Source organism: Gymnodraco acuticeps, unplaced genomic scaffold, assembly GCF_902827175.1.
Source record: "Gymnodraco acuticeps unplaced genomic scaffold, fGymAcu1.1, whole genome shotgun sequence".
NCBI lineage: Eukaryota > Metazoa > Chordata > Actinopteri > Perciformes > Bathydraconidae > Gymnodraco > Gymnodraco acuticeps.
In genome coordinates, this window is record NW_022990889.1 from 131,669 (window position 1) to 155,969 (window position 24,301).

Genomic DNA, 24,301 nt, shown 5'->3' on the forward strand with positions numbered 1-24,301 from the left:
GGAGAAGGAGAAATGGTGGGGGATCACTTTATCAGGGTGACTTTCTAAGATGGCTATCATCAGCTACGAAGCTATCTAAAGCCCTCTTCTGTGTTTACTTTGCTATTGTTCTACCTATGTATCCGTTTGTCTGGTCCCTGAAACCACATTCAGAACCGTTTCACAGATTTGTTTTCTCTGTCGCATTCATGTGTAATGGTTAAATTAACAGTATGCTGCTAGAGGGTAGAGGAAAGGACCAGATACCAGTTTGTTTGTTTGTTTCCAGACTCTGAGAATTAAAAACCCATTCTTGATTTTGGTTTTTCTCTCTGGCAAGCTGTCACATCAACCACTGGAAAGTTTTACCCAAAAATAACCAAATAATAAAACCTGCTCTAATACTCTACCTTGTGCTCTCTGGAATGTTACATGTGAAAATCTGCTTGTACTAAATGTGCTGTAGTGTGCAATTTTACTCCCCTCTCTCCTAGAGTCGTAAAACACATTATCATCAGCAGCAGAAGAAGCAGTGTAATTCATCTGAGGTCGTTAATATTCATCATATCATTTAGTCACAAAGGAAACTCATCTGGCTGAATGTCACAGATGTAATTAATGAAGTGACCCCAGAGGTCATGGCTCCATTCACCAAACGCCTTCCACACACTGCTGTGTTATACACACACACACGGTTTGCACATCAAAAGCCTTCCAGCCAGACACACCGACGTGGAATATACAACCTGGAGTACGATACACTTATAACGTCCTTGCATACCACAACGTTCACAAAATGGCTTCTCTCGGTTAAAACACAGGGATGAGACAAGAGCATGCACCAAAGCAGACTTTATTTAGCTCAGTGGAGTATGGGAAGGGAAAGGAAGAGAAACACACACCAGTAGGGGAGAACTTGGGAAAGGAGAGTATAGAGACATACTAAACCACTGGAGCAGGACATAAGGACAGGTGCACATCACAGGTATCTTTTTGGTCATCACTATGGCAACAACATATCCAGAAAAAAAATGAAAAGAATAGTTTTACCTACAGTAAGGTTAACAGAGTCCCTTCACCATAGAGGACCCCAATATGTACATCTTACAGTCACTAAGATCAAGAGAATACAACAGAAATTAAATTGAAATAATCAGTATACAAAAAACTGCCTTTGTGGTATTTGGAATGCACATTTCTGTACAGAAGAAAGCTCATTGGTATTGTCGTAAACATTGGTTAGTTTAAGAACAAAACATGACAGAGTTAGTAAGTGTACATCCTTTGGAAAATTGGCTGCGATGTCAGTCTAAGTTCAGCAAAGCTGTTTTAGCTGGACAAATGGACTAGAGACATTACAACACAGAAAGACTGACACCTTACCAGTGGAAGGTCTGGGGCTGAACTCCTTCAAATAGCTTACAGTATCTCCATAAGTATTGAGAAGCTAATGCCCTAAGCAGGTTTCTTTAAAACTGGAAGCTTGAAAAAATATTTCTGGTATTAGGAAAGCCATTTTTATCCTTTGAGTAGGAGTAATTAATATGATACTGAAAACACAAACCTGATGGAATTGAGCCCCACATATCTCTTTGTTTTAAAACAGAATAACAGAGGAGCAGTTTATCAACAGCATCACAGGTATCATTACAGTTTGTAGTCATTAAAGCCTAGTGGTAAAGCGATCAGAGCATGCATCTTTCTACAGTATCATTAGAAACTACAGTACATTAGCAGCAAACTGGACATCCTTAAGGGCTGAAGTTCAACACTATGTTAAAAAAAGAAAGAAAAATAAACTGCAACATTTCTCAAGAGAAGTCAAACTCTTTAACCGCTATATTACAGACTGCCATGGCTCTAGTTTGGGGTTTTGGTTACAGTCTCCAGTGTGCTTATGAGAGGCAGAAAACAGTAGCTTAGATATAGGGACTCCTTCCATCTTTAAAAACAGCAATACATCGTCAAGTAAACAGTAGCGCTTATTTTTGTAGGTCATATGGTTAAAGTATTATCACGTCTTTGGATTTTTGTCTTAAAGCATTAATTATTGTTTAGCTATTATTGTTATATTATCATTATTACAGTTAGAATAAGGACTGGTTGCAAATGAACACAGGAATAAAGGTAGAGCAAAATAGGAAAGTAGGTAGGGAGAAAGAGGGAAAATAAATTAAGTGTACAAAAATAACATCAATAACATCCAAAGTTTTCTCAGCTTTGCGCATTAGCTCCCTATCTGTAAGTGGAAAGGGGAGCTATGTCTCAATCATCCAATGAAGTCTTGAGTCAACCATACAAAAGCTAAATACTGTACATTTACCCCTCACACCATTAAACACTTTAGTTTCAATAAGGTTTTTGTAACAATCTATTACTCAGAGGTGAAAAGCTCAGATCTTTGAAATACAGATGTTTTGTAGATATTTTTTTAATACTTAGTCCAAGGTTAAACCATGCCTTTCCTGTTTCAAAAACTGAAAAGTACAGTATTAAGATCATAGTTGAAGGAGAACCATGTTGAGCTGTTGACCTGAGCATAGAAAGCTTTACATTAATCACATAACATTGGTCAGCCATTGGTATATTCAAATACGGAAAGGCAGTAAGTCACCTTGCCTGAACATATCAAAGCTGTCATAATCTTTTCATAATCATGACACTATTATATCGATGCAAGACAGTTTATCTCAATCAATAAGATTTATATTAAGAAACTATTACTAAACACACACAATGTAAATTTGAGTTTGGTTAAAGTTTTCATATACAGTATAATGGTTGAGTGCTATAAAAAATAGTTTGCCCCGTTCAGGACAAACTGGCCTTTAAGTTCTGTGCTATTTGGGCTGTTATCCACTAAAGGAACATACAAGGTATACATGTACAACAGAAGACTTATCATTGGCTTGTGGTGGGTGAAGCTGCATTTTGGCACCGTATCAGTCTATTGGTTATCGGCTCACTTTTGCCAGCTGGAGATCTCACCCATTCACCGTACAGACGTCAGCTCTGCAGTTTGCTATTGAAAACAAACGTGTTGAAACTAAATCCACAGACATGTAAAATTTTGGTTACGAGCTTTGGAATCTGAGTCAGTCTTTACAAAAGCTCTTTGCGAATACCTCCGTCTACTTCAAGGATATTTTTCCGTTGTTTTTTTTGTTATCATCTTCATCATCTTCCACTGTTAACTGCTTTGTTTTCCTTCAAGTTTATCTTTTGGAGCGCTCTATTTACACTAAAATCTCTTTGACAATTTCTTATCCAGCCTCTTACAGACTGGCACTACATGCTACACAGCTAGTCATCTAGCACTGTCTGGTGGAGGGCCCACTGTGAGTCTGTCATGCAGACTGAGAGGTAGACTGCAGGTCTAGCTGGGCAGTGAGGTCACATACTTGGAGAATGCTCTTTGGCCTCTGTGGCATCTGGTTGGTTTTTATCAAGGTGGTTGTTTGGTTGTAGTAAGGTGTTTGACGGAATAGGGAGAGGAATTCTTTTCAACAAGAAAGGACAGACCAGGAAAGAGTTTAGGAATAATATGAAAAGGGGAAAGCTGTGGTACAGAAGACTTGGTTTGGGCTCTCTCCTGCTTTCAGTTGAGAGTTTCTCTTTGGGCCACTGTGGCTCGGCATCTTTGGGGTGTTTAGGATACAGGTTTGGCAGCAACGTGGACAGGGTATGTTTAGAGGTTGACTTGCAGAAGGGGTTTTGAGGAGGATGTAGTAGATCGAAGCAAAGGGGCCGTAGTCAGCCTCTCTAAGCTCTGTCTCTCTCCCCCACGCCTGCGGACAGCTCGGCCTGCTCCCTCTCTGCAGAGTCAGAGCTCAGACTTCTGGCCCTTTTCTCCTTAGCTCTGGCGTTCTGGAACCACACCTGCAGAAAAGATATGTATAAATAAATTAGCTATTTCCCATTAAATTAATTGTTATTAAACTGCATTTTATCATTAATAATTATTTGAATCATTTACCTGCACCACTCTGTGAGGCAGTCCCAACTCCTGGCCCAGTCTTTCACACTCATGTCGGTTGGGGGTTCGGTGGCTCCTATAGAAGTCTCGGAGCTGGAGTACTTGGAAGTGGCTCATCTGTGTCCTCTGTCGCTGCTGCTGGTGTTGGTGCTGTTGCAGACTTTGCATTTCACCCCAATCTGAGCTGGGACCCCCAGATCCCTCCGGACTAGGAGACCCTTGATCAGCCGTACTGGAACCTTCATCACATGGGTACTCATCGTCGTCCTCTTCATATTCATCCTCCTCCTCAGGGTTGTTCAGATCAGTGGTTGAAGACAAAGAAGTCATCGGAAGCTTCATAGACAACTCTTTGTTCATGATGCCATAGCCCTGGTTTGGGATAAGGTTGGACCTAATAGATGGACCTGGTCTATCCATGATAGATGACAAGGCCATCCCAGTCTGCCCATTGGATCCATTACTCATTGATAAGTTGTATCCGGCTCTTTCAGCCTCGGCCCAGTGGCGTGACCTCATATGGGCATCCAGAGCACTCTTTACCTTGAACAGAGCCCTGCAGAATGGACAGCGCAGGTGGTTCAAGCCCAAGCTGAAGCTGGATCCTGGCCCCATTGATCGGAACTGTCCTTTTCTTTCCCTGGCTCGTGTATTCTGAAACCACACCTGTAAAGAAGAGTTAAGCATGTTTTAAAATTCAATATAGACTCAAACATTAAAGGTGGGGTAGGTAAGAATGGAGAAACCAGCTCGAGTGCGCTAGAATTTGAAAATACACAGCCGGAAAAAATCTGCCACTTCCTTACAGAGCCCCTCCTCCAACACACACGAACGTGCACACGACCAATGAGGGCACGAGATAAGTCTGTGCACAGATGGAAGGCTGACAGGCAGGTAGGCCATCCAGTTACTTTAGCCGGGCCGGCTAAAATGATTGGTCGTGCTTTTTACAGCGCTACGGCTTCCACAGATTAAACATTTGTATGTATTTATTGTCAAAGCATTTCATATATTCATTGCTATCGGGATGTTAACAGCATTCCATGGAATATAACAAAAAGTGTTTCTGAAATAAATGACACACCCCACCTTTAAGTAATTGTTTATGCCTTGCATTTCCCTAATACAAATGTGCACATGTTTAAACTAATGCTGTCAAAATTATCGCGTTAACGGCGGTAATTAATTTTTTTAATTAATTGCGTTAAAATATTTAACGCATTTAACGCATGGCCCGCCCCATACGTGCCACCAGTGGCAGCGCCAGGGTATGGCTGGGGTAGGCTACACCCATACCAAGAAATTGCTTAGCCCCACCATGAAAAATGATGTTAAAGTAAGCAAAATAAAGTCTGCCAACTCGCGCGGAGTAAATTGCACAGACAGCAGTTAGTAAGATTGATTTCAGTAGCCACTTGTCTGGAAATATCGAAGACCAGAAACGGTTTTGAAAACTTTTGTCACGTAGTGATCGTCTTCTCAATAGAACATCTTTGATAATGTCTTCTGGACAATCAGAATCAAGATAACGGCGTGGTGTTGTTGCAGGAAGTCCCGACGGAGAATACTTTTGCTGTAGTACAGGTAACACATAACTGGTACGCAGGTTATGTGCGTAATCTGAAATGCGTACCGTCACTTGTGTCACAAAGCGCATTTGCGTACCGACGTACTTGTGAAGCTTTTCCAGAAGGCGGTTAGATCACCGGACGACAGAGTCGGTCTCCGTGTGCACAGACAGGGCTGCTGTTAACGTCGGTCTGTACAACGGAATTGTACCAAAACTACGCCAAGCGGCTGCGGAGGGAGACTCCTCCCCCCCCCCCCCCCCTTCACTGGAGAACTGCGCTAAAACAGCTGATCACAACGTTCACACTCTGTGGTCACGAAGTACTCCACTAGCCGCCGCCGCCGCCCCCCTGTCGACTTTCCTGAAGTACTCCCCCGTTGATACGTGTAATGAATTAAGACCCCACGGTTTGATGATTGATAGGTGGGTGGGCTGTCTTTAATTTTGACACGCAGAAAAATGTTATAATAAACATTTATCTTTCCATTCCCACAACAATATACATAAATAAATGGCATATTTTGGACATAGTTCGAATGGTGATTAATCATGATTAATTCATTTTTAAACTGTGATTAATCTGATTAAAATTTGTAATCGTTTGACAGCCCTAGTTTAAACAAAAAGAAAATCCATAAAATACCTGAACCACACGTCTTGCAAGGCCTACTTCTCGTGCAATGCCTTCCAGGACTCCTCTTGTTGGGTTTGAGTCCATGCTGTAGCGCTGATACAACACTTCAAGCTGTTCAGGGGTGATGGTGGTCCTCTGGCGCTTATCCCTTCGGTGATCCTCCTCAATCTCTCTACTACTCCTTTGGCTTTCAAAACTAGTCTCTGACAAAAGCTTTGAACTTTGTTTCATGGGTGACAGGGAACTCTGAGAAAGGCTGGTAAGGGGGTTACTGGAGTGATCAGAGAGTGTGTTTTGAATTTGTAAGCTGTTTAGGTGGGAAATCATGGGATGTGTGGGATTAGGATGCATCTGGGACATAGCACCAGAAAGCATTTGGCTGGCCATCAGGGTAGAGTTAGGGTGTAGCATCATGTAAGGCATGGTTCGTTCTGAAAATCCAGAGTGGAGAAATTGGACCTGGGACTGAGCTGCCAGGAGGTGCCTGGTCTGATGCTCCTGCCAAAGTTGGATGGAGGGCAAGGTCACTGGGCAGAGGCTGCACTGGAACTGGGGTTGTGGTTGGATCTGGTTGTTTAGCTGAGTTTCAGTGGATGGAGCAGAGGAGGCATCTTCAGATTCTGGAGAAGCAGGAAAACTAGGTGGTGTATCAGCTGGCTTTTCAACAGCTTGATCAGAAGAAGGGCTGTGTGTCTGCATCTGGCTGGAACGAGCTGTGGATTCAATGGAGGAAACCATTGTTTGTGAAGAGGAGGAAGAGCAAGGCTGGGGGGCTTCTGAAATAGTTGCTGGTTGCAGTTTGAGCTCAGGTTGTGGAGAGGACCCTGTTTTCATCATTTGGACCGTTTCTTTACGTTGGATGTCTGCATCTGAAATTTCATTTTGAGTTTGCGAAAGAGGTGAGCTCTTGCTAGCCTGGAAATATATTGTTTTATCTTCTTGTTTCCTATTAACAGGCATTGGTTCACCTTTGGCTGTTAAATTGTCACTTTCTGTGCAGTGAGAGGATGAATCAAGGGCAGGTGAGTCAGGGTTGGTATAATACTCATAGGTCAGATCCATGGAATTGTCATTGTGAGATTCACTTTGTCCTTCACAGCTGTTTTCATCATCATCATTCTTGGAGCTGCCATTTCTCTGTCTGTGAAGGTTGTCAAGCTGGTTGTTCCCCTCTAAACGATCTTCTGTCCCCCTGTCTTGATGTTTGCGGGCTCTCTGCCTTGCATTTTGGAACCATACAACAATGATTCTGTTAGGGAGGGACAACAAAGTAGATAACCTGTCATATTCTTCCTCTCTGGGGTAGGGGGTTGCCTCAAACACCCCCTGCAGGGTCTCCAGCTGTTGCTCCGTAAAGCGGGTTCTTGAAGAGCGTCGGCCCCTATGAAACTCTACTCTCTCTTGGTCTGTGGTCTGGGGCTCTTGGGAGGTATTGGTTGGAAGGGCTGGGGACAGTGAACATGGGGAAAGTGACAGAGCCTTGTCTTGTGCTACCTCTCTCGTCTCCTCCAGTGCTGTGGTTGGTGGGTTGTTAAAATTGTACGGGGAATCCTTGTCTCGCTGGCGCTCTTTAAATAAGGTGTTACGAAACCAATGTTTTATGACTTTATTCGCCAATCCTGACAGAGCAGACATTTTGTTGATCTCTTCATCACTAGGGAGGGTGTTAATATCAAAGTGTTTCCTCAGAACAATCAGTTGATCCTCAGAGATACGGGTTCGTGTTCGCTTACCCTGTTGTTCGAGTGTTGATGGGCTGACTTGGGGTTGCTGTCCTGTTTGGAGGGGGCTTGGTTGAGATGGTTGACCCAGCAGTGCAGAGTTGAATTGTGTTAGCTGACCTTGCAAAGAAGGGCTGAGCTGTTGCTGCTGCCCTAGCAGTGCTTGGTTGAGCTGAGATTGGAAGAGTTTCGCAAACTCAGGGTTCACACTTGAGTCTAACCACTGCTGGGACTGGAAACCTGCAGACTGCATCATAACTGAAGGCAGGAGATCCATGGGAAAAGGAATGTGGGGTAGGGAAAGCATTGGAAGCTGAGGCAAGGAAAGAGGAAGCATTTGCATTGTAGGTAAGGTAAGAGGCATTGAATTTGCTGTGGATGTGGTTTCAGAAGTAGCTGTCGCAGATGTTATGGATGCATCTTGTTTTGGAAATGGTTGAGGTTGAGAAGGAAATAGAGGAGGGGAAGGTGTTGGGCCTTTAGGTGTTAGGTCTGTAGCTTGAGGAAATGTTTTGGTTATGGGATCTGAAAATGAAGGTACAGGGGAGGGTGACATGCTTTTAACTCGAGGCATAACTGGTTCTGCTGCGGTATCTGGTTCTGGTTCTGAGGATGTTACTGTGTCTGTAGCTAAATTAGTTGAATTCTCCCCAAATGTAGGCTGTGTAAGAGGGTACATCTGGTCATACTGAAGCCTGTATTCTCTAGAAAACCTCTCCAGTGCAGGTGTTGGAATCAGCATCCTATGAATGTACTCCCTGTGGCTTTTTAAAATCAAGGCATCTGAAAAAAACTTGCCACAGTCTGTACACTTTTCCCCTTTTCCACAACAGGCTTTCTCTTTTTTGGGGGCTTCTTCATATTTCACATTTTTCTCTTGTGGCAAACTTTCTGTCTCTTTATTGCCCTCTGCTTCTTTGTGACTCTTGTTAGAGCTTTCAATCTTTTCATTCTGTAGTCCACATAACTTAACTCTTTGTTCATCTGAATATGCCTCCATCTTGTTGATATCAAAGCAGTCCTGTTCTGGGATCACATGAGTTGATATCTGCGGCTGGTGTCTGTGTCTGCTTTGTATATATTGCAGGGCCAACTCATGTCCATAACTCTGCAGCAGGGCTCGAAGAGGCTCCCCATTCACAGCAGCGTAGGGGACTCTGGGAGGAGGACACTGCAATCCATGATCATTAAACGCAGAAGAATCTGTTTCATCCTTCTGACTTTCATTTTTGACAGTAGGACCAGGCCTTTCTTCTTTTTCTCCCTCAAAACTAAAATTGCTCTGTTCTCTTCCTGAATGGTTGTTGGCTTCACACTGCACATGATCCATAAGTTGGCTTACAACTGAGTTTGAACTTTGTGTCTGGGTTGGTTTTTCTTCTATTTGATGTTGGAACTCCCTTTTTATTTCTGCCTTTATCTGTTCTTTTGGTATGGAGTTGGCACATACTAGCTGACTAAGTTCTAGGCTTTTAGCATTTAACTCTGCATTAAGATGCATGTCTCCAGATAAGTAAAAGGGCAAAATAAGTTGCTGCTGCAGAGAGAGCAAGCTGTCTGGTGCCAGAGAAAAGTGTTGTTTAAGAAGATTCTCTGTCCCAAATGGAAGTTGCTGCATCAGTTGAGACTGGAGCAGAGCTGTGTGTTGTTGTAACTGAACTTGAGCCTGTGCCTGAGCCTGGGCTAACTGTTGCTGTTGTATTAGCATTAGCTGGTTTCTTGATGCTATAAGTTCAGCTACTCTCTTTTTAGCCTGCCGGCTGTCAGGTGTTTTTAAACGGGTTTGATTGGCATCGGCTGCTAAGCCAGGGCCTAATAGTAAGGAGGTTGAAGAGCCCACAACGTCTGCCCGTTTGGTAAAAGGCTTGGATGTTTCTTCTCTGGTGGTAGCAGCTTGGGTTACAGTAGTAGACACTGACACTGAAGAAGCTACAGTAGATGCTGGGGTCTGTGGAGCTGAGTTCTTGGCAGCACGAGCCCTAGTTTGATGAAGGACAGAGCGAAGATGTATGTCCAGTGTAGAGCTCTGGCTATAGCCAACTCCACACAGTCTGCAGCGGTGGGGCCTAGGATCTGGGCCACGGGGCGCCTCAGGGGCAGCAACACCTGTGCCAGAGTCCTGCAGGGCTCGTCTGGCTCGGTGGAGATGGGACACAGAGTTATAGTGGACCAAAAGAATGGTTTTCTGGGTAAAAGATTCAGAGCATATTGTGCATTTATAGGGTCTGGTTGGATCCAGATAGCGGTCCATTGTGGGGTTAGAGCTCCTTTTGAAAAGAGAGCTGGAATTAGGTTCTGAAATGATCTCCTCATGTGGCCCTTTCTCTGGCTCAGTTACATCCTCCTCATCTCCATCAACTTCACCAATTATTGCCTTCTCTTTAAATTGTACTTCTTCTTTTTGTTCCTCCTTTACTTCCATGCCTAGTGCCTCTTCCTCTATCTCTTCATCCTCAGCCTCTCCTGCTTCTTCACCCACTTGAGGGGATAAACTTAAATGTTGTAGGACTGAACTCTTATTGTGCTCCATGTATTGAGCAGTGTGAGTTGGTAAGAGTGTATTCGGCCCTTGTGACCCAAGCTGTGAGTGTGTGTTCTGCATGTGTCTCTGCAGGGCCTCCTGACTTCGGCATTGTCTAGAACAGAGGGGGCACTCTGTCGCCGCCCTCATGGCATGGTACTGCCAGTGCAGCTGGAGCTTCTCCTGAGTGGGGAACGCCAGGCTGCACCTGCTGCAACGGAACCGGTAACCATGGCGATCAGAAAGAGGAGGGGTGTCGCCAGGCGGGGACATGGGCGGGGAGGAGGGGGGGGTCTGAGTTGGGGACTGAGAAGCCAGTCTGCTATTGGAAGGGTGAGTGGTGTTATCTTCTAAGGGTGGGGTGAGTAGAGCTGTGACATCTTTGGGTGCGGCTACATCTCCCTCAGTGTTTTCCACTGAAATGCCTGAAAAATGCATATAAAATGGTAAATGGTAATAGTACAAATACAATTTTAAAAAATGCCAAGAAAACATGTTTTCCACAAATTAACATGAAATAATTTGGAATTCACGACTCCTTAAGTAATATCTAACTTATGGTCAGATTTATAATGCAATTTATACCAACCTTTGTTTTTCTGTAAATCATCTGAGATAAAGGAATCAGCAGTTTGGGAACAATTTGCATTGTTATTCTTGGTGTTTTTAATTTTCTGACTATCATCTTTCTCTGGTTCCATCTGCACCTGAGCCTGTGGTTGTTCCGTAGACTGTGTGACCTGCAAGGGGAAAAAAGCCTGTCAATTTTGATTTTAACTTTTTTTTGGGGGGGGTATTTCTAGTAACACTAAGTGTTATTTTAACTTTCAGACTGAAAGAAAAATTGGGTATTAGCATATTTTCTTAATCCAACATTATGAATAAAACATTTAATTGTAGAGCATAATAGCAAGCAAATATCAAGATGTATAAACATGAGTGCCTCCACACCCTGTCCTAATATCATAAAACATTAAAGTGTGAATCTGTAAGTGTATTGTTACATCTTGCACCTGCCTGCACAGCAGTAGAGACAGAAAGTCCCATCAATTTGGTAATAAGTGTATATGGCTGAGATATGTGGGTCTGCCCTTCAGCTCCTATGAAACCCTCCAACATGCCCCAAGGGTTTAATAAAACTTTACTGAGCTGAATAATGAATTTATTTTAAATCATTCTTCATATAGAAAACCTCCATCTCCACAGCTTCGAGCACTGAGAGAAAAATACTATATCTATGCGAACAGCTAGCTACCCTTAGGAAAGGATGGACAGCAAAAGATGAGATTTACATGACAAGAGTTTTCTCTGCTTAACAGCTTCATATGATAGAAAGAGAAGAACAACCACACACACACACACACACACACACTGCAGAGAGAACTGAAGGTCAGGCTTAATCTAGAGAGCGTAATTGGAAAGCAAGGTACATAATGGCCATCATCACCTCAGTCTGAATTAATGAACCTCAATTACTATCAGAGAGAGTGAGGGAGGGGAAGGAGGGAGGACGATGGTGGGGGGGTAGAATATGAAAAAGAGAGAGAGCACGGAGAGGGGAGGGAGAAAGTATGGGGCAATGAACAAAAAAAACTGCTTCAGAGAGAGAGTGAGCAAGGGAGGGGTAACGCATAAGAAATTGAGAGCGAGCTTGGGAGAGACAGAAAGGGAGGGGCAGGGACAGAGATTGCTGAATAGGAATGATAGGAGTAGCTGGAGGGGGGAGGTAGGGACAGCAGAGGGGAGAAAGGGTGAAAAGCAGTCAGTCAAGTGGAGGCGAAGAGCGCAAGAGACAAAGGCCACTTAGCATACGGGCCAGGGAGATGGAGGATGGTGATGTGGATAGATGACCAGTCTTTGTTAGTTGGAGAGACACAGTAAAAAGCATGGGGGCCCCTTTTTAGCTTGACTGCACTTCTGGTAATAGAGGGCTACTTAAACATGCATTATAGAAAGACTGGCTTTCCCCTCACTCACTCAGTCAGACCCTCTCTCTTCCACTTTAAAAGTCGCACATACACATACACACAAAATGCACGGCTGCATCAAAGATGATAGCGGGGAGCTACTTAAACATGCATTAAAAAAAGCGCTGCCTTGCTCTCTGGTGCCTTCTTAATGGAATTGTCTCCCTACATTTCACTCTCCCCCATCCCCCAACGCTTCTCGTTTTCTTTTGCTTCCTGACAAACGCAAATACAACAAATACACACTTGCATACACTTACTGCGCTGATGAGCTTGTCTACACAGTCCTGCGCCACACTGTGCACATGTGAGAGATGCTGTCGGATGTGAGTGTGGGGGATTTTCACCTGGCACAAAGGGCACTGGACAGTCTAAAAGAGTTGGGAGACGAGAAGAAAGAGAAGTGAGAAAAATGGTTTAAATATCGTTGAACTGGACAACTGAAAGAGTGCATGGGTTCTTGGAATTACACAAAAACAGCATGTTTTTTTTGGTTGTTACATTTGTGGACACGTAGACATGCTTACATTATTAAAATGTGTGTCAGCTGCTCACCTGCTGGTTCGGATTTTGCTGGTGTATTCTTGGGCGTTTGGTTAATATTGAGTTTTCCATTTCCTCGCATCCAGAGGCTGGACGCTTGACTGAGAGCAGTGACTCCCGCTTCTCTCTTTCCTCCTCCCTGGTTTCTACTTCAATTCAAATGTAAAATGACCACGTTAACAGATTGATATTTACAATGTATGTAACATACAAGCATCATGCTATCATTTGATATGTTGTATGTTGTGATGAATTGTAATGAATTGTAATGCATGTATAACGCGGCCTCACCTGTCTCCTCAGAAATCTGCTTCGCCTCCAAGGTATAACTGTCTTTGGTTGTGTCCAAAGGGCCAGTGGTGATCTCACTGGAAATGTCCAAATCATCACTGAGCTCTCCTGGGAGGGTAAATGACAAATAATTATGCTACAAAAACATTGTGCCTCAAACAATATATTCACAAATTATCATGCCCATTGTTTGTATTATCCTTTAGATAGAATCCTTCAAAAAGGCTGAAGTGTTTGGACCACACTTCATCCGTCTTACTTTCCTCCATACGCTATTGATCAAGTATTGATTCTCCATTAGATTCTCCTCTGAGGTGGAGTAGAGGTAATATGGACTTACAACACATCAGTTCACCTCGATAAGTCTTAATTTGCACATAGACAAATCACAGAATATATTTAATTAAAAGCTTAAGTGTTGAACTACTAATTTTAGAGCTTGTGCCAGCAGTTCAGTTGCTCCAGATAATGTAAATTCAGTGTCTCTTTAACAGACCACAGACTGGTGACCAGCCCCCACCTCCCCCATTCTTATCCAGGGGATTTGTATTGGTCCATTGATTAGCAGGTGCTAGTTAGCTGTTGTCAGGGGTTATTGGGGATATAACAAGGATGTGTATCGACAAATCAATTTACTTGATCAATATCTCAGCAACAGCCATTACATGTTCTCCCTCTTTTCATCTTAATCCCCTGTCTGCTCACTGATGTCAGCAACAGCACATGCAACATGAAATCTAATACAGCCAAACGTTTCATATTCTCACCTGTAACACCATCAGGTCTTTTCCTGATGGTAAAAATGGCTGCCAGCTCCTCCCCGCCTAATGGCTGCAGCTGTAGTAGCCCTTCCCTCTGCTGATGGATTGGGGTTTGACTGTGTTTCAGTACTTGGAGTTTAGAAGAGGAGGAGTGGTTGCATAAAAGACAATGGAACAGCCACGAACCTCCATCAACCTCTCCATCATACTGCATCAGAAACTAAACGTAATGAAGTAGACAGGAGAAAAAAAAGATTATTATTGAACATTTTATAAATTAATGGAATTTGTTTCAAATGCTTGAGTTTTAATGAGCGTGTACTGACTCGGTAAACCCGGACACTGGCCTCATGGTGTGAATTGAGGGAATGTCCTCGTAGCTTGTCAAAACTGCTGGTCACGTAGTCACACAGGTTGCACCTCAGCTGGACTGGGTTGCCCTTAGCAATAAGGGCAGCCCCCTCCTGACCCCTGTCCGCTCCCTCCTGTAGGTGAGCAGCCAGCTGGTACCGGGTGCGGTGTCTGTCAGTCTGACAGTGCAAGGAGAAGTTAGCCCTCAGCGGGGTGGTGTAGCCGCACAGCCTGCAGTGGCAGCCTCCAGCAACGAGGGAGCACCACTCAGACTGGGGCAGGGAGCGAGGGGCGTTCAGGTGCTGCTCCACAGACTCTAAGCTGTCGGACGAAAAGCAGGAGCAGACAAGGCATTGAAACACACCCTGGGAGAGGGGTTCAGTGGGGGACATAGATGAGACTGGAGGGGGAGAGGGGGAGGGGGAGGGAGAAGGGGTCAGTGTAGACCCGAGGGCGACTGGCTGATCTGCGACTTGTTGACTGGTCAGTCGCATGTTTAAGGACAGCTCGGCACCTAGGAAACAGAAAGATCTTCTGTGAGAATTTTCATTTATTGAATATGTTTTAATTGGATAACAGCAGGCAATGCATTACTCACCTGGGTTTTGTAGGTGTTTCAGCTGCGGGGCTAGACTCCTGCAGTGAGACAGATAGTAACCTCTCTGGAGCCGTAGCATATTATGTGTGTGTTTCTCGCTGGTGGTGTGTATGCGCAGGTTGCGGGCAATGCTGGTCTCATAGTCGCACACATCACACCGCCACCGCTTACCGTGAGAGTGAGTGTGTGCAGGTGGTGTGAGCTTAGTGGGCTGGGGAGTAGGTGTGGGGGTAGAGAGTGGGGGTTTGTATGCTGGCTCATCCACTGTGTGACTGTCGGAGGAGCTGCTGTTGTTGGTAATGAGAGGAGTTTGCATGTGACCGTTGGAGAGTCCACCGCTTTGGACGTTATTAAGGTGTTTATCCGACTGCATGTGTATGCTGAGGTTGCCTTTCGATGAAGTAGCATAGTCACACACCTCACAGCGGTAGGGCTTATAGCCACAGGCGTAGGTTTCGCCACGGGCCAAGCGAGGATGGGGTTTCCCGGAAGTGCAATATCCACACACACCTCGTGTTGCACCGCCACACACACACTTTCCCCCGGAGGCGCCACACACACACTGGCCTCCCGTCTCTGGATGTTTCTCTTTCATGTGGACTTGCAGTGTGTGCTGAGACTTATAGTGCCAGTTACACTTGGGGCATTTCAGCGTCTTGCAGGAGTTACGTGAGTGCATTATGGTCATGTGACTGGTCAGTGAATTAGGAGAGAGGTCTTGGTTGAGGTTTTTAAGGACAGCTTCTTTCTGTTCTTCGTCTTTGTCTCTCTCTTCATCCACGTCTGTGTCTAGCTGGCTGTCATTTGGTTCTGGAGCTTTGGCACCATCTCTATCGGAAATGGAAGAGTGAGGGACCCCTGCCGACCCATCCTCATCCTCAGCAGGTGGACTGGCAGGCTCTGTGCATGCCAGTGGGAAAGCCATAGTAGACTGCTGGGAATTAAAGCTCTGAGGAAACCCAGAAATCCAGCCCTGATCTCCCTTAATGTCTTTTACCTCTGTCTCGCTCAGCAGGGCAGAAGAGGAGGACGGAGAAGTGAAGTGCTTTGGAGAGGTGGAAAGAAAAGGGGAGGGCTCTGGAGAGGTGCAAGGAGTGGGGGAGGGCATTGGAGAAGCGGCTATTTTGCTGTCGTGGTTGCCACTGGCCTTTGCCGTGCTGGAAGAAGAGCTGTGCTGGCTCTGTTGAGGTAATAAAGAACATTTGGATTTGGTTTGGCTTTGGTTTGAGATGGCCTCCTCCTCTTCCTCCTCCTCTTCCCCTCTGCTGCTAAGGACTGCTGGGAGGCCCCCTGTAACTGACGCCTCTTCTACACCTACACACACCTCCCCTTCTTCCTTTATTTGCCCTGACAAATTTCCCTCCCCGGAATCTTCCTCCATCCCCTGCTTTTGACACGCTTCATTCTGCTGTGAAAGTCGGCCTCCTTCTTTCTGCTCTCCTCCCTGGGTCTCTTCTCTAGCCTGGGACCCCTCTGCGCCCTCCTCCTCCTGCTGAGGCAGGGTCAGGGGCTCTTTGGCAGGGGCCATGGCTGAGGTATGAGAAGATGACCCCTGCTCTGGAATGACCGCTTGGGTCAGGAGAGGAAGAGATAAAGCCTGGGGACTGAGGTCAGCATCTCTCTCCTCTCCTCCCCCTCCATCCCCTCCCTCACCGCTGTCCATACCAGAGGCTACAGATGCCAGGCATTACTACCCCACCTGTGTTTCAGATACAGAGAAAGAGAGAGCAGGATAGACAGAGACAGAAAAAAGTGAAGGGGAAAAAAGAGGAGAAAATTAAATACATGAGTCATGTAAATAATATTGCATAACAGTTGAAGCCATTGATCACAGTCCCTGGATAGCATCTGTTCAATACTGCCTTCACAGTGCGCAATACAGAGGCTGGTTACTCAGGGGTTAGCGTTAGCCCTTAATGGGAAAATCAATAGCCTGAGCGCTAAACTAGGTAGAGGAATGCGGGTAAGGGCTACGCAGGAGGTCTATGATATTTCTCAGGGGATAGGATTAAATAAAGAACCGAATGCTTCTGAGCTAAAGGGCTTCTACTAAATTGCCACACTTAGATAAAAGCAGATAAAAGAACAGTTATTAAAGCCAGTGTATCAGTCTCTGCATAATTTGCTTTGCATTGGTACGGAAATATTATGAGAGGAAAGGCATCTCTGTTTAGTAGAATCCATTTTCTAACACGCAGTGAAAACACAGGGGGTGGTCACAATTCAATAAACACCTGGATAATCTCATTTGTTTCCAAATACAATAAATAATTGGATGAGTTTATGTTCTTTTTTGTTGACAATGTTGATTAAAATCTGTGGTAATTTATGAGGTAATGTTTAATGGTGTTGCAGTGCATTGTTTATATTTCTCCTCTCATGTGTGTTTAACATTGTTACACCTCCTGTAAATCCCATGTCCTATACAATCCTACACAGTGATTTGTAATTGACTAATATTCTATGTATCGTGCATTTATAGTTAAGGATTGTGTGTTTTAAAAAATGAATAGCAATGTTGAATCATTCTCTATTTTAAGAATGTAGTGAAGTAGTCACTAGTTTTAATAAAACTAACAAAGGGCAATGATGTTTTTATCATACACAGATGACCATAAACATTCATGTTATTCATTTAAAATTAAAGAAATGAATCAATGAGGTTTGACAGAGAATTTTAATCATAAACACAATCATGCATCACTGGAGTCTTCCCTAAAATTAATAAATCGGGCCTCTCCTTGTCTGTTTGTCGCTGACAAATGGATGCCAGATGAGACAGATACATCTCTCACTCTGTGTGTCCCACAATCTCATTACTGACCTTTTTTTAATCAAGAAGAGACCTTAATGTACCCTTTCACCTTCTCCTTCTACCAACCACCCCCTCCTCCCCCTGCTTAAACATCCTCTCGCCGTCTCTCCTGTAGCCACCTCCTCTCCCCTCTCTGCACCTTAAAGATATATGGCCATATCGGCACTCTGATAGTGCTTTAATGTACTGTGTTTATGTCACAGGCCACAGACCCTTGCCCACTGCAGCTGTCCACTGTCCCGCCGGATAGTGCTGAGGGGCTGAGCCTGACTGCCAGCAGCTGAAAACAGCCTCTAATCTGATAAAGATTTTCATTTACACTGCAATCAATAACCTGGGTCTATCGGCAATGTAACTATTTATACAAACATTCCTGGCTCTCTATTGATCCCAAGTGCGGGAAACCATCATTTAACAGTGTGTGTGTGTGTGTGTGTGTGTGTGTGTGCGTGTGTGTACATCTCTGTGTGATAATGTAGGTAAATCCTGTTGTGCACTGCAAACTGATTTGTGTAATGTAAATTACAGTATGCATGTACACACAAAACACCTGAAATTAGATTAAATAATGAAAATATTAATAAAAAATAAATATTTGTTGTTGGGGCTGAATAGAAGCAATTCTGCAACATAACATTTTGATCAAACAGCTGTGTGTGTGTGTGTGTGTGTGTGTGTGTGTGTGTGTGTGTGTGTGTGTGTGTGTGTGTGTGTGTGTGTGTGTGTGTGTGTGTGTGTGTGTGTGTGTGTGTGTGTGTGTGTGTGTGTGTGTGTGTGTGTGTGTGTGTGTGTGTGTGTGTGTGTGTGTGTGTGTGTGTGTGTGTGTGTGTGTGTGTGTGTGTGTGTGTGTGTGTGTGTGTGTGTGTGTGTGTGTGTGTGTGTGTGTGTGTGTGTGTGATAGAGAGAAAGGGGTGTGAAGGTGAGATAGAAAGACACCAAGAGAAGAGTTGTGTGGCTATACTTTAAGAAAATGCATTTAGTTTGTCTTTAAAGGCCCTGGACAAATATAGGTGGACATGGACAAATGCTGTTTTGAATGCAACTGTTCTGCGTGAGGACCCCGAACACAGCCATACTCAAGTCTAAAGGTACATTTTCATTATTTTGGGTACCATGCAAATAGAGAATACGGGACATGCAGCGACTTGAAGTTTACTCCCTGCCCCTGTCTGTGTTGTCAAGTCACTGACCAACACTCAGCCTGCAGACTACTTGAGCCTTTGTTTACAGTGGACCGCACCGTACCACACTCCGATTCAGCGAAACCAAGAGTGATCGCGTTCGGTCCCCAGTAACAGGTGACTCAATGCACTAGCAGATCAACAAAAGCTATATTTGTGCGATTTACAGGCTGCTATAAGCAAACACCCCTTCCTCCCCACCGCCGGGTTGCTTCCTCCCGTCCCTTTATAATATCGTAAACAAATGGCAGACTTACATTTCTTCAGCGGCTCTGGTACAAAGCTCCGTACGCTCAGTGTGTAGTAGTCCAGAAAACAATCGTATAGAGAGCCCACTCATTCCTTATGAATGATCCTCTGCGTTTGTACGGAGCCAGGAGGAAAAATGGGGAGAGGGAGAGAGAGCAGCGGGGTCCAAGTTGTTACCAAACAACAGTGTAATTAAAGCTACATGTAGGCTGTAGTAAACAGAAGATGGGGGACGGAGGGGTTTGTGCGAGCTCCAGAGGTAGAATGAGTTCTGATCACTGTGGGGGGAAAAACACTTGGCTCTTTATTCCTGCTAATTAGTTTCCTTCAAAAAATGGCTGAGATTACGCCCAGTGCGCATGTGCGTAATTGCGCAGACACCGCTAATTAGCCGGTTTGGATCAATAGGATTCCGCGAGAGAGAGGGAGGAAGGAAGGAGGGAGGGAGGGGGAGAGGCTACAGAGGACGCATAAAGAGGACAAGGAGGAGTGAAAAATATTTTAAAAGTACGAGAATTTACAACTAGAACGATTATTTTTTTATTACAAATATAATATTGTCGCTGTAAAATTGCAGGTATACGGTACATTTAAGATGGATGTTAAGACAATTCTTAGTTGGTATAAAAAATCAAAGATAAAACAATATCGCAAAAAAAATCTCTAGATGCACCAAAATACACGATTAAATACGAGGAAGTACAATAATGTTAAAAAGTCAACTAAGACAAAAAAAGACAATAGGCTTTAAGAAGAATATTATGATGCTAGAAATCTGCAACAAAATGCGACACATTCACGGTGATTCACTATCGAGCACATTACAAGGCCCCGGAGGATTGTTTTATTATTTAAGTATTATATTGACATTTTGTTCTGATAAAAAGACAAAATACGCTCAAAGTGTTGTTTAATGTTCCAGACCTATCACATTATATTAATGAAATATACACATGTATGTATGATAGCACTCTTGCTTTAAAAAAGTTTATTTCCTTCAATTGCAAGGTTTATGGCAGACACATATTCACATCTTACAAAGAGATTTTAAAAAGAATGCGTAAAACATAAAAGTATAACAATGCTCGCCTGTTTGAATATGAAATGAGACATTGCACCTTTGATGTTTTTTTTTAACTGAGGCTGCAGATCTGGGTTTCGGGCGCTGTCTGCTGTTTTAATGTTCTCACTTTGGAAAAATAAATAAAATATTTAAGTCTAAATTGATGTGTCCACTGGTGTGCTCGTCAGCACGGAAGACCTTTGGGTTTTTTCCTGCTCCGGCCGTCCCATCCTCGCCACTCGGGTCTATTGTCATGATAATAGGCTACTATTGTGAATTTCACGCTGGATGTGCAATCTGTCGATCATCCATATTTTAGAAGGTGAATACTGCATTTATTTGTAAGATCAAATAGTATCATTTTACTTTATTTGGTCTTGATTGTTCAATCTCACATTGTCCTCATTTAGGAATTGTGTAAATATAATGTTATAAAGGTGTGAAGGTTAAAGTGAAAGGCTATATGGAAAACAATAGGAATATTTTTGTCTTTTGACATAAGATACAAAAAGGCTACTATCAGCTCACTGTGGCGCGTGAAACAACCGCATTACAAGGCCATATCGGAATAGTACATGAATATTAATGATATTTCGTTGTGCTGGTTTTGAGAGCACTGACATTTTGAATTTGGTTGTTCATGTTCGTCTGATTTTATTTCTTGCATTTGTGCAGGTTTCAAAATGTAAAGAATCAATTCATTGGCCCATTAGTGTAGTGCCAAATGATTTGGACTACGTTTGTAGAATATTCAATAATTATTTTACGATTTGAAAACGTGTATAGCGATTGTCTGTCCGGCTCATGCCACCAAGTGAAGATTGCAGGTTTTACATAAATCAGGGACTCTTTTGTATATTTACGCCTACATAGATTTGTTCAGTTGTTCTTATGGCTGCAGTTAGACCAGGGACAGTTATATGTCTTTTTATGGGCAGCAGACAATGACAGTGAATGGTGATATCATTTTAACGTTAGTCAATATATAAGGTGTGTGTGTGTGTGTGTGTGTGTGTGTGTGTGTGTGTGTGTGTGTGTGTGTGGTGTGTGTGTGTGTGTGTGTGTGTGTGTGTGTGTGTGTGTGTGTGTGTGTGTGTGTGTGTGTGTGTGTGTGTGTGTGTGTGTGTGTGTGTGTGTGTGTGTGTGTGGTGTGTGTGTGTGTGTGTGTGTGTGTGTGCGCGTGTGTTTGGAGTGCTTTTATGGTTTAGGATATAAAGAAAAAGATAATTTAACCTAAAGCAAAATGGGGATCATGTGGTTACATTTAAATACTATAATTACATATGTAGTGTACTTCCCTTACGTAAAAGGAAAACTGCAATTTCATCATCAACACATTTACACTAAAAGGCTATGGAGCAAATTCAAGTATTCAAATCATCCATTTTTAATTTGCATCACTTAGTTTTGTTGAACATTTCCATTTGTTTTTGCTTAATCATTTTTGGCCCCTTAAATACCAATCACACATTTGATTTCAATTCTACCTTCACATGGTAGGAATATGTCACATATAGTAAGTTTACAATTCATATACATGGAAAACACAGTACTCTGAGGCAGTCATCACATAAATTCACATTTTTACACAAAATAATCATTCTCCCCGGTTATACGCCTCGAGAAGGTCCAGCACAGATATTAAAGGAGACGCTCCCCTGACTGGCTCTGCGAATTCATTTCCGTTGTGATAAAAATAGAGTTCTAATATTTTACTGATATTAAACCTCTTATGTGAGTGTACGTTAACAAGTTACACACACACACACACACACACACACGCACAAACACACGTCTTTGCACACTCAAAATTGCACAGGCCGTACTGTAAGACACACCATGCCCTCAGGTGTATGCCAGGGGTTGTTGTTTTCACTGTAATATATAGTTAGCCCTTCCACCAATTTACCCTGTCAGTGCTAATGGGGCAATTAACCACCATAATACCCCCCAGGCAGAGGGAGAGCCAAAAGCTCCCCAACTCCAAACTTGTCTTTATGACATTTATTTGACAAAATGTGGGGGAAGCTGGGGACCCATCTGACACCTTGGAGGGTCCTTAATGTCACTCCCTCCCGTGCCCCCGCCCCTTTCTGCCCCAGGGTATGGCACTGAGCAGGCAGCGTGATACATCATGTACAGGAGAGGCCTCGTCCAGCAGGGAGAAAACTTTCTACTCCAAAGCTTCAATGGGGAACTCTGATGTACTTGGTCCCGTCCTGTGTGATGATTCTTAATACAAACTGACCTTTATCGTAGGCCATACACACAAACACACTCCCAGCTAACACACTCCAACTTGACCTCCTCCTTCATTTATCCTTTTTGGTGTCTATAAGTCCCCCTATCTTTGTCTCTGCTCACATTCCCCCTGTCCTTCTTACATCCCCAAGGAGGTAATAACCTCCCCAGCAAGTGCTTCCCCTTGAGCCGTTGTCATAGTAACTTGTGGACTGGTCGACATGACAACCCCACCATGGTCCAGAGATAAATGATAGGCCAGAAATGGGGAGGGAGACGGCAGATGGGGGGGTTTGCACCCCCTTTAATTTGGTTTGCCTGATTCTGATTCAAAATATATTTGTTCTCCCTCTGAGGGTGAGGTTCGCTCAGCATCAACCTGCTTTACATTTATACAGGTACTTACAAATACGGCCGGCCTCCGAGCAACTCCACGATTGTTAGCGGCCTTGCTCTACGGCACCTGGATGGACGTTGCAAAAAATTGTAATGGCAAAAATATTAATGGAAATAAGTATTGTGGTGTTTTGTAGTTACGACTGTGCTAGTAGTATTTGTTATGCATATAAATGGTGGTGCAGGAACCATGTATTCCACTAACACTTTTTTGCATTCAACCAAGAGGATGTTTTTGCAGTAACCACCAAATTCATAAGGAGGAAATGCAAATATCAGAAAACCAGGAACATAAAAATATGTATGTATTGAACCCCTCATCCTCCCAAGACTCAATTTCCTAAATCTGAGGACACTACTCCCAGTGCCATGAGTTAAACAGGTTTAGTGTAATTCTCTCCTTCGGCCTGTTACGTGAAAAAGGATTGACTGCCTTTCAGACACAATGCAAAAATGTAAAGCCACTAGTATAGTTGATAGTTGGTCTTAAACATTTTTTCAAATGTTTTATGTTTTCAGTTAATCAAAACTGGTCTGATTTTCATTTTTGCTCAGTATGGTCTTTCAAGTGAAGCGCTCGGTGAGAAAAACTGTCCCCACTTCAGGGGTCCTGAGCGAGGTAATGAATCCCAACCAGCACCACGGGTGTTGCCCCTCAGCTGACCCTGATCTCTGACCCCTTTGTAGATGATAGTAAACTAAAAGAGATATATTGTTTCAGGATCAATATGTACCATAATTAATCAGGACTATTAAATGCGTATTATGTTTTAAATATATCAAAAGTGTTATATTGAAAATCTACAGAGTATAATACCTGAACCGAATAATATACCATTATACCAGACAAACATTTTTAAACAAAAATGTAAAAAACAAATAAAGACAACTGAATGATAAATGAGTTGAACATGGCACCACCCATCGGCTTCATTATTCTATTGGTCAGCCATTTTCTCCCTTCCAACCATGTTAATCAGAAACTGCAATATCACATTTGATTTAATTGTAACATTCAAAATGATGTTGTTTGCCAAAATGTAATGCTGTTAACAAATCAAATACTGTACAATTCCCACCCCTCATGTTTGAAAATCTGATAAGACAATGTTGATGAATCACAAAACCTTTTGAGCACGTGAATTTCTTTTATATGCCCATTAAATTCAGGTTTTATTTTTTTACATTTGTCTTGCTAATATAATGATATAAATGCATGTGTAGTTATAGAATTGGAGATGTTTGTCTTTAATGTTTATTTATCAGGAATATATTTGCTCAAGCACTGGATACATACCATGTAACAAAGAAATCAAAATGTGCTCGTGTACAATAAATACATTTCTGGCATAAGAAATCTCATGCCCCCACAAGTTAAAATATTTCCTTAATATTTGTTTTTATTATTGTGAGTATGATTCACTCATGTTTCTCATCTGGCCTC

The 24,301-nt window shown here is 43.2% G+C and overlaps 1 protein-coding gene across 2 annotated transcripts; it reads right to left on the minus strand.

The window, feature by feature from the left end:
• Positions 1 to 813: 813 nt before the first annotated feature.
• On the minus strand, positions 814 to 19,458 carry LOC117557704 (zinc finger homeobox protein 3-like). 2 transcript variants are annotated; one of them, XM_034233659.1, is made up of 11 exons: positions 19,166 to 19,458; positions 14,913 to 16,611; positions 14,290 to 14,828; positions 13,970 to 14,183; positions 13,203 to 13,310; positions 12,924 to 13,057; positions 12,629 to 12,739; positions 10,991 to 11,141; positions 6,169 to 10,826; positions 3,956 to 4,621; positions 814 to 3,858 (listed from the first exon to the last, which is right to left on the minus strand). In XM_034233659.1, exons 2-11 carry the CDS (start codon positions 16,573 to 16,575, stop codon positions 3,742 to 3,744), a joined length of 8,361 nt encoding a protein of 2,786 aa, XP_034089550.1. In that variant the 5' UTR covers positions 16,576 to 16,611; positions 19,166 to 19,458; the 3' UTR covers positions 814 to 3,741. The 2 variants fall into 2 exon arrangements, with proteins under 2 accessions (XP_034089550.1, XP_034089549.1); XM_034233658.1 differs by having other exon boundaries at positions 12,924 to 13,060.
• Between the last annotated feature and the right edge of the window lie 4,843 nt (positions 19,459 to 24,301).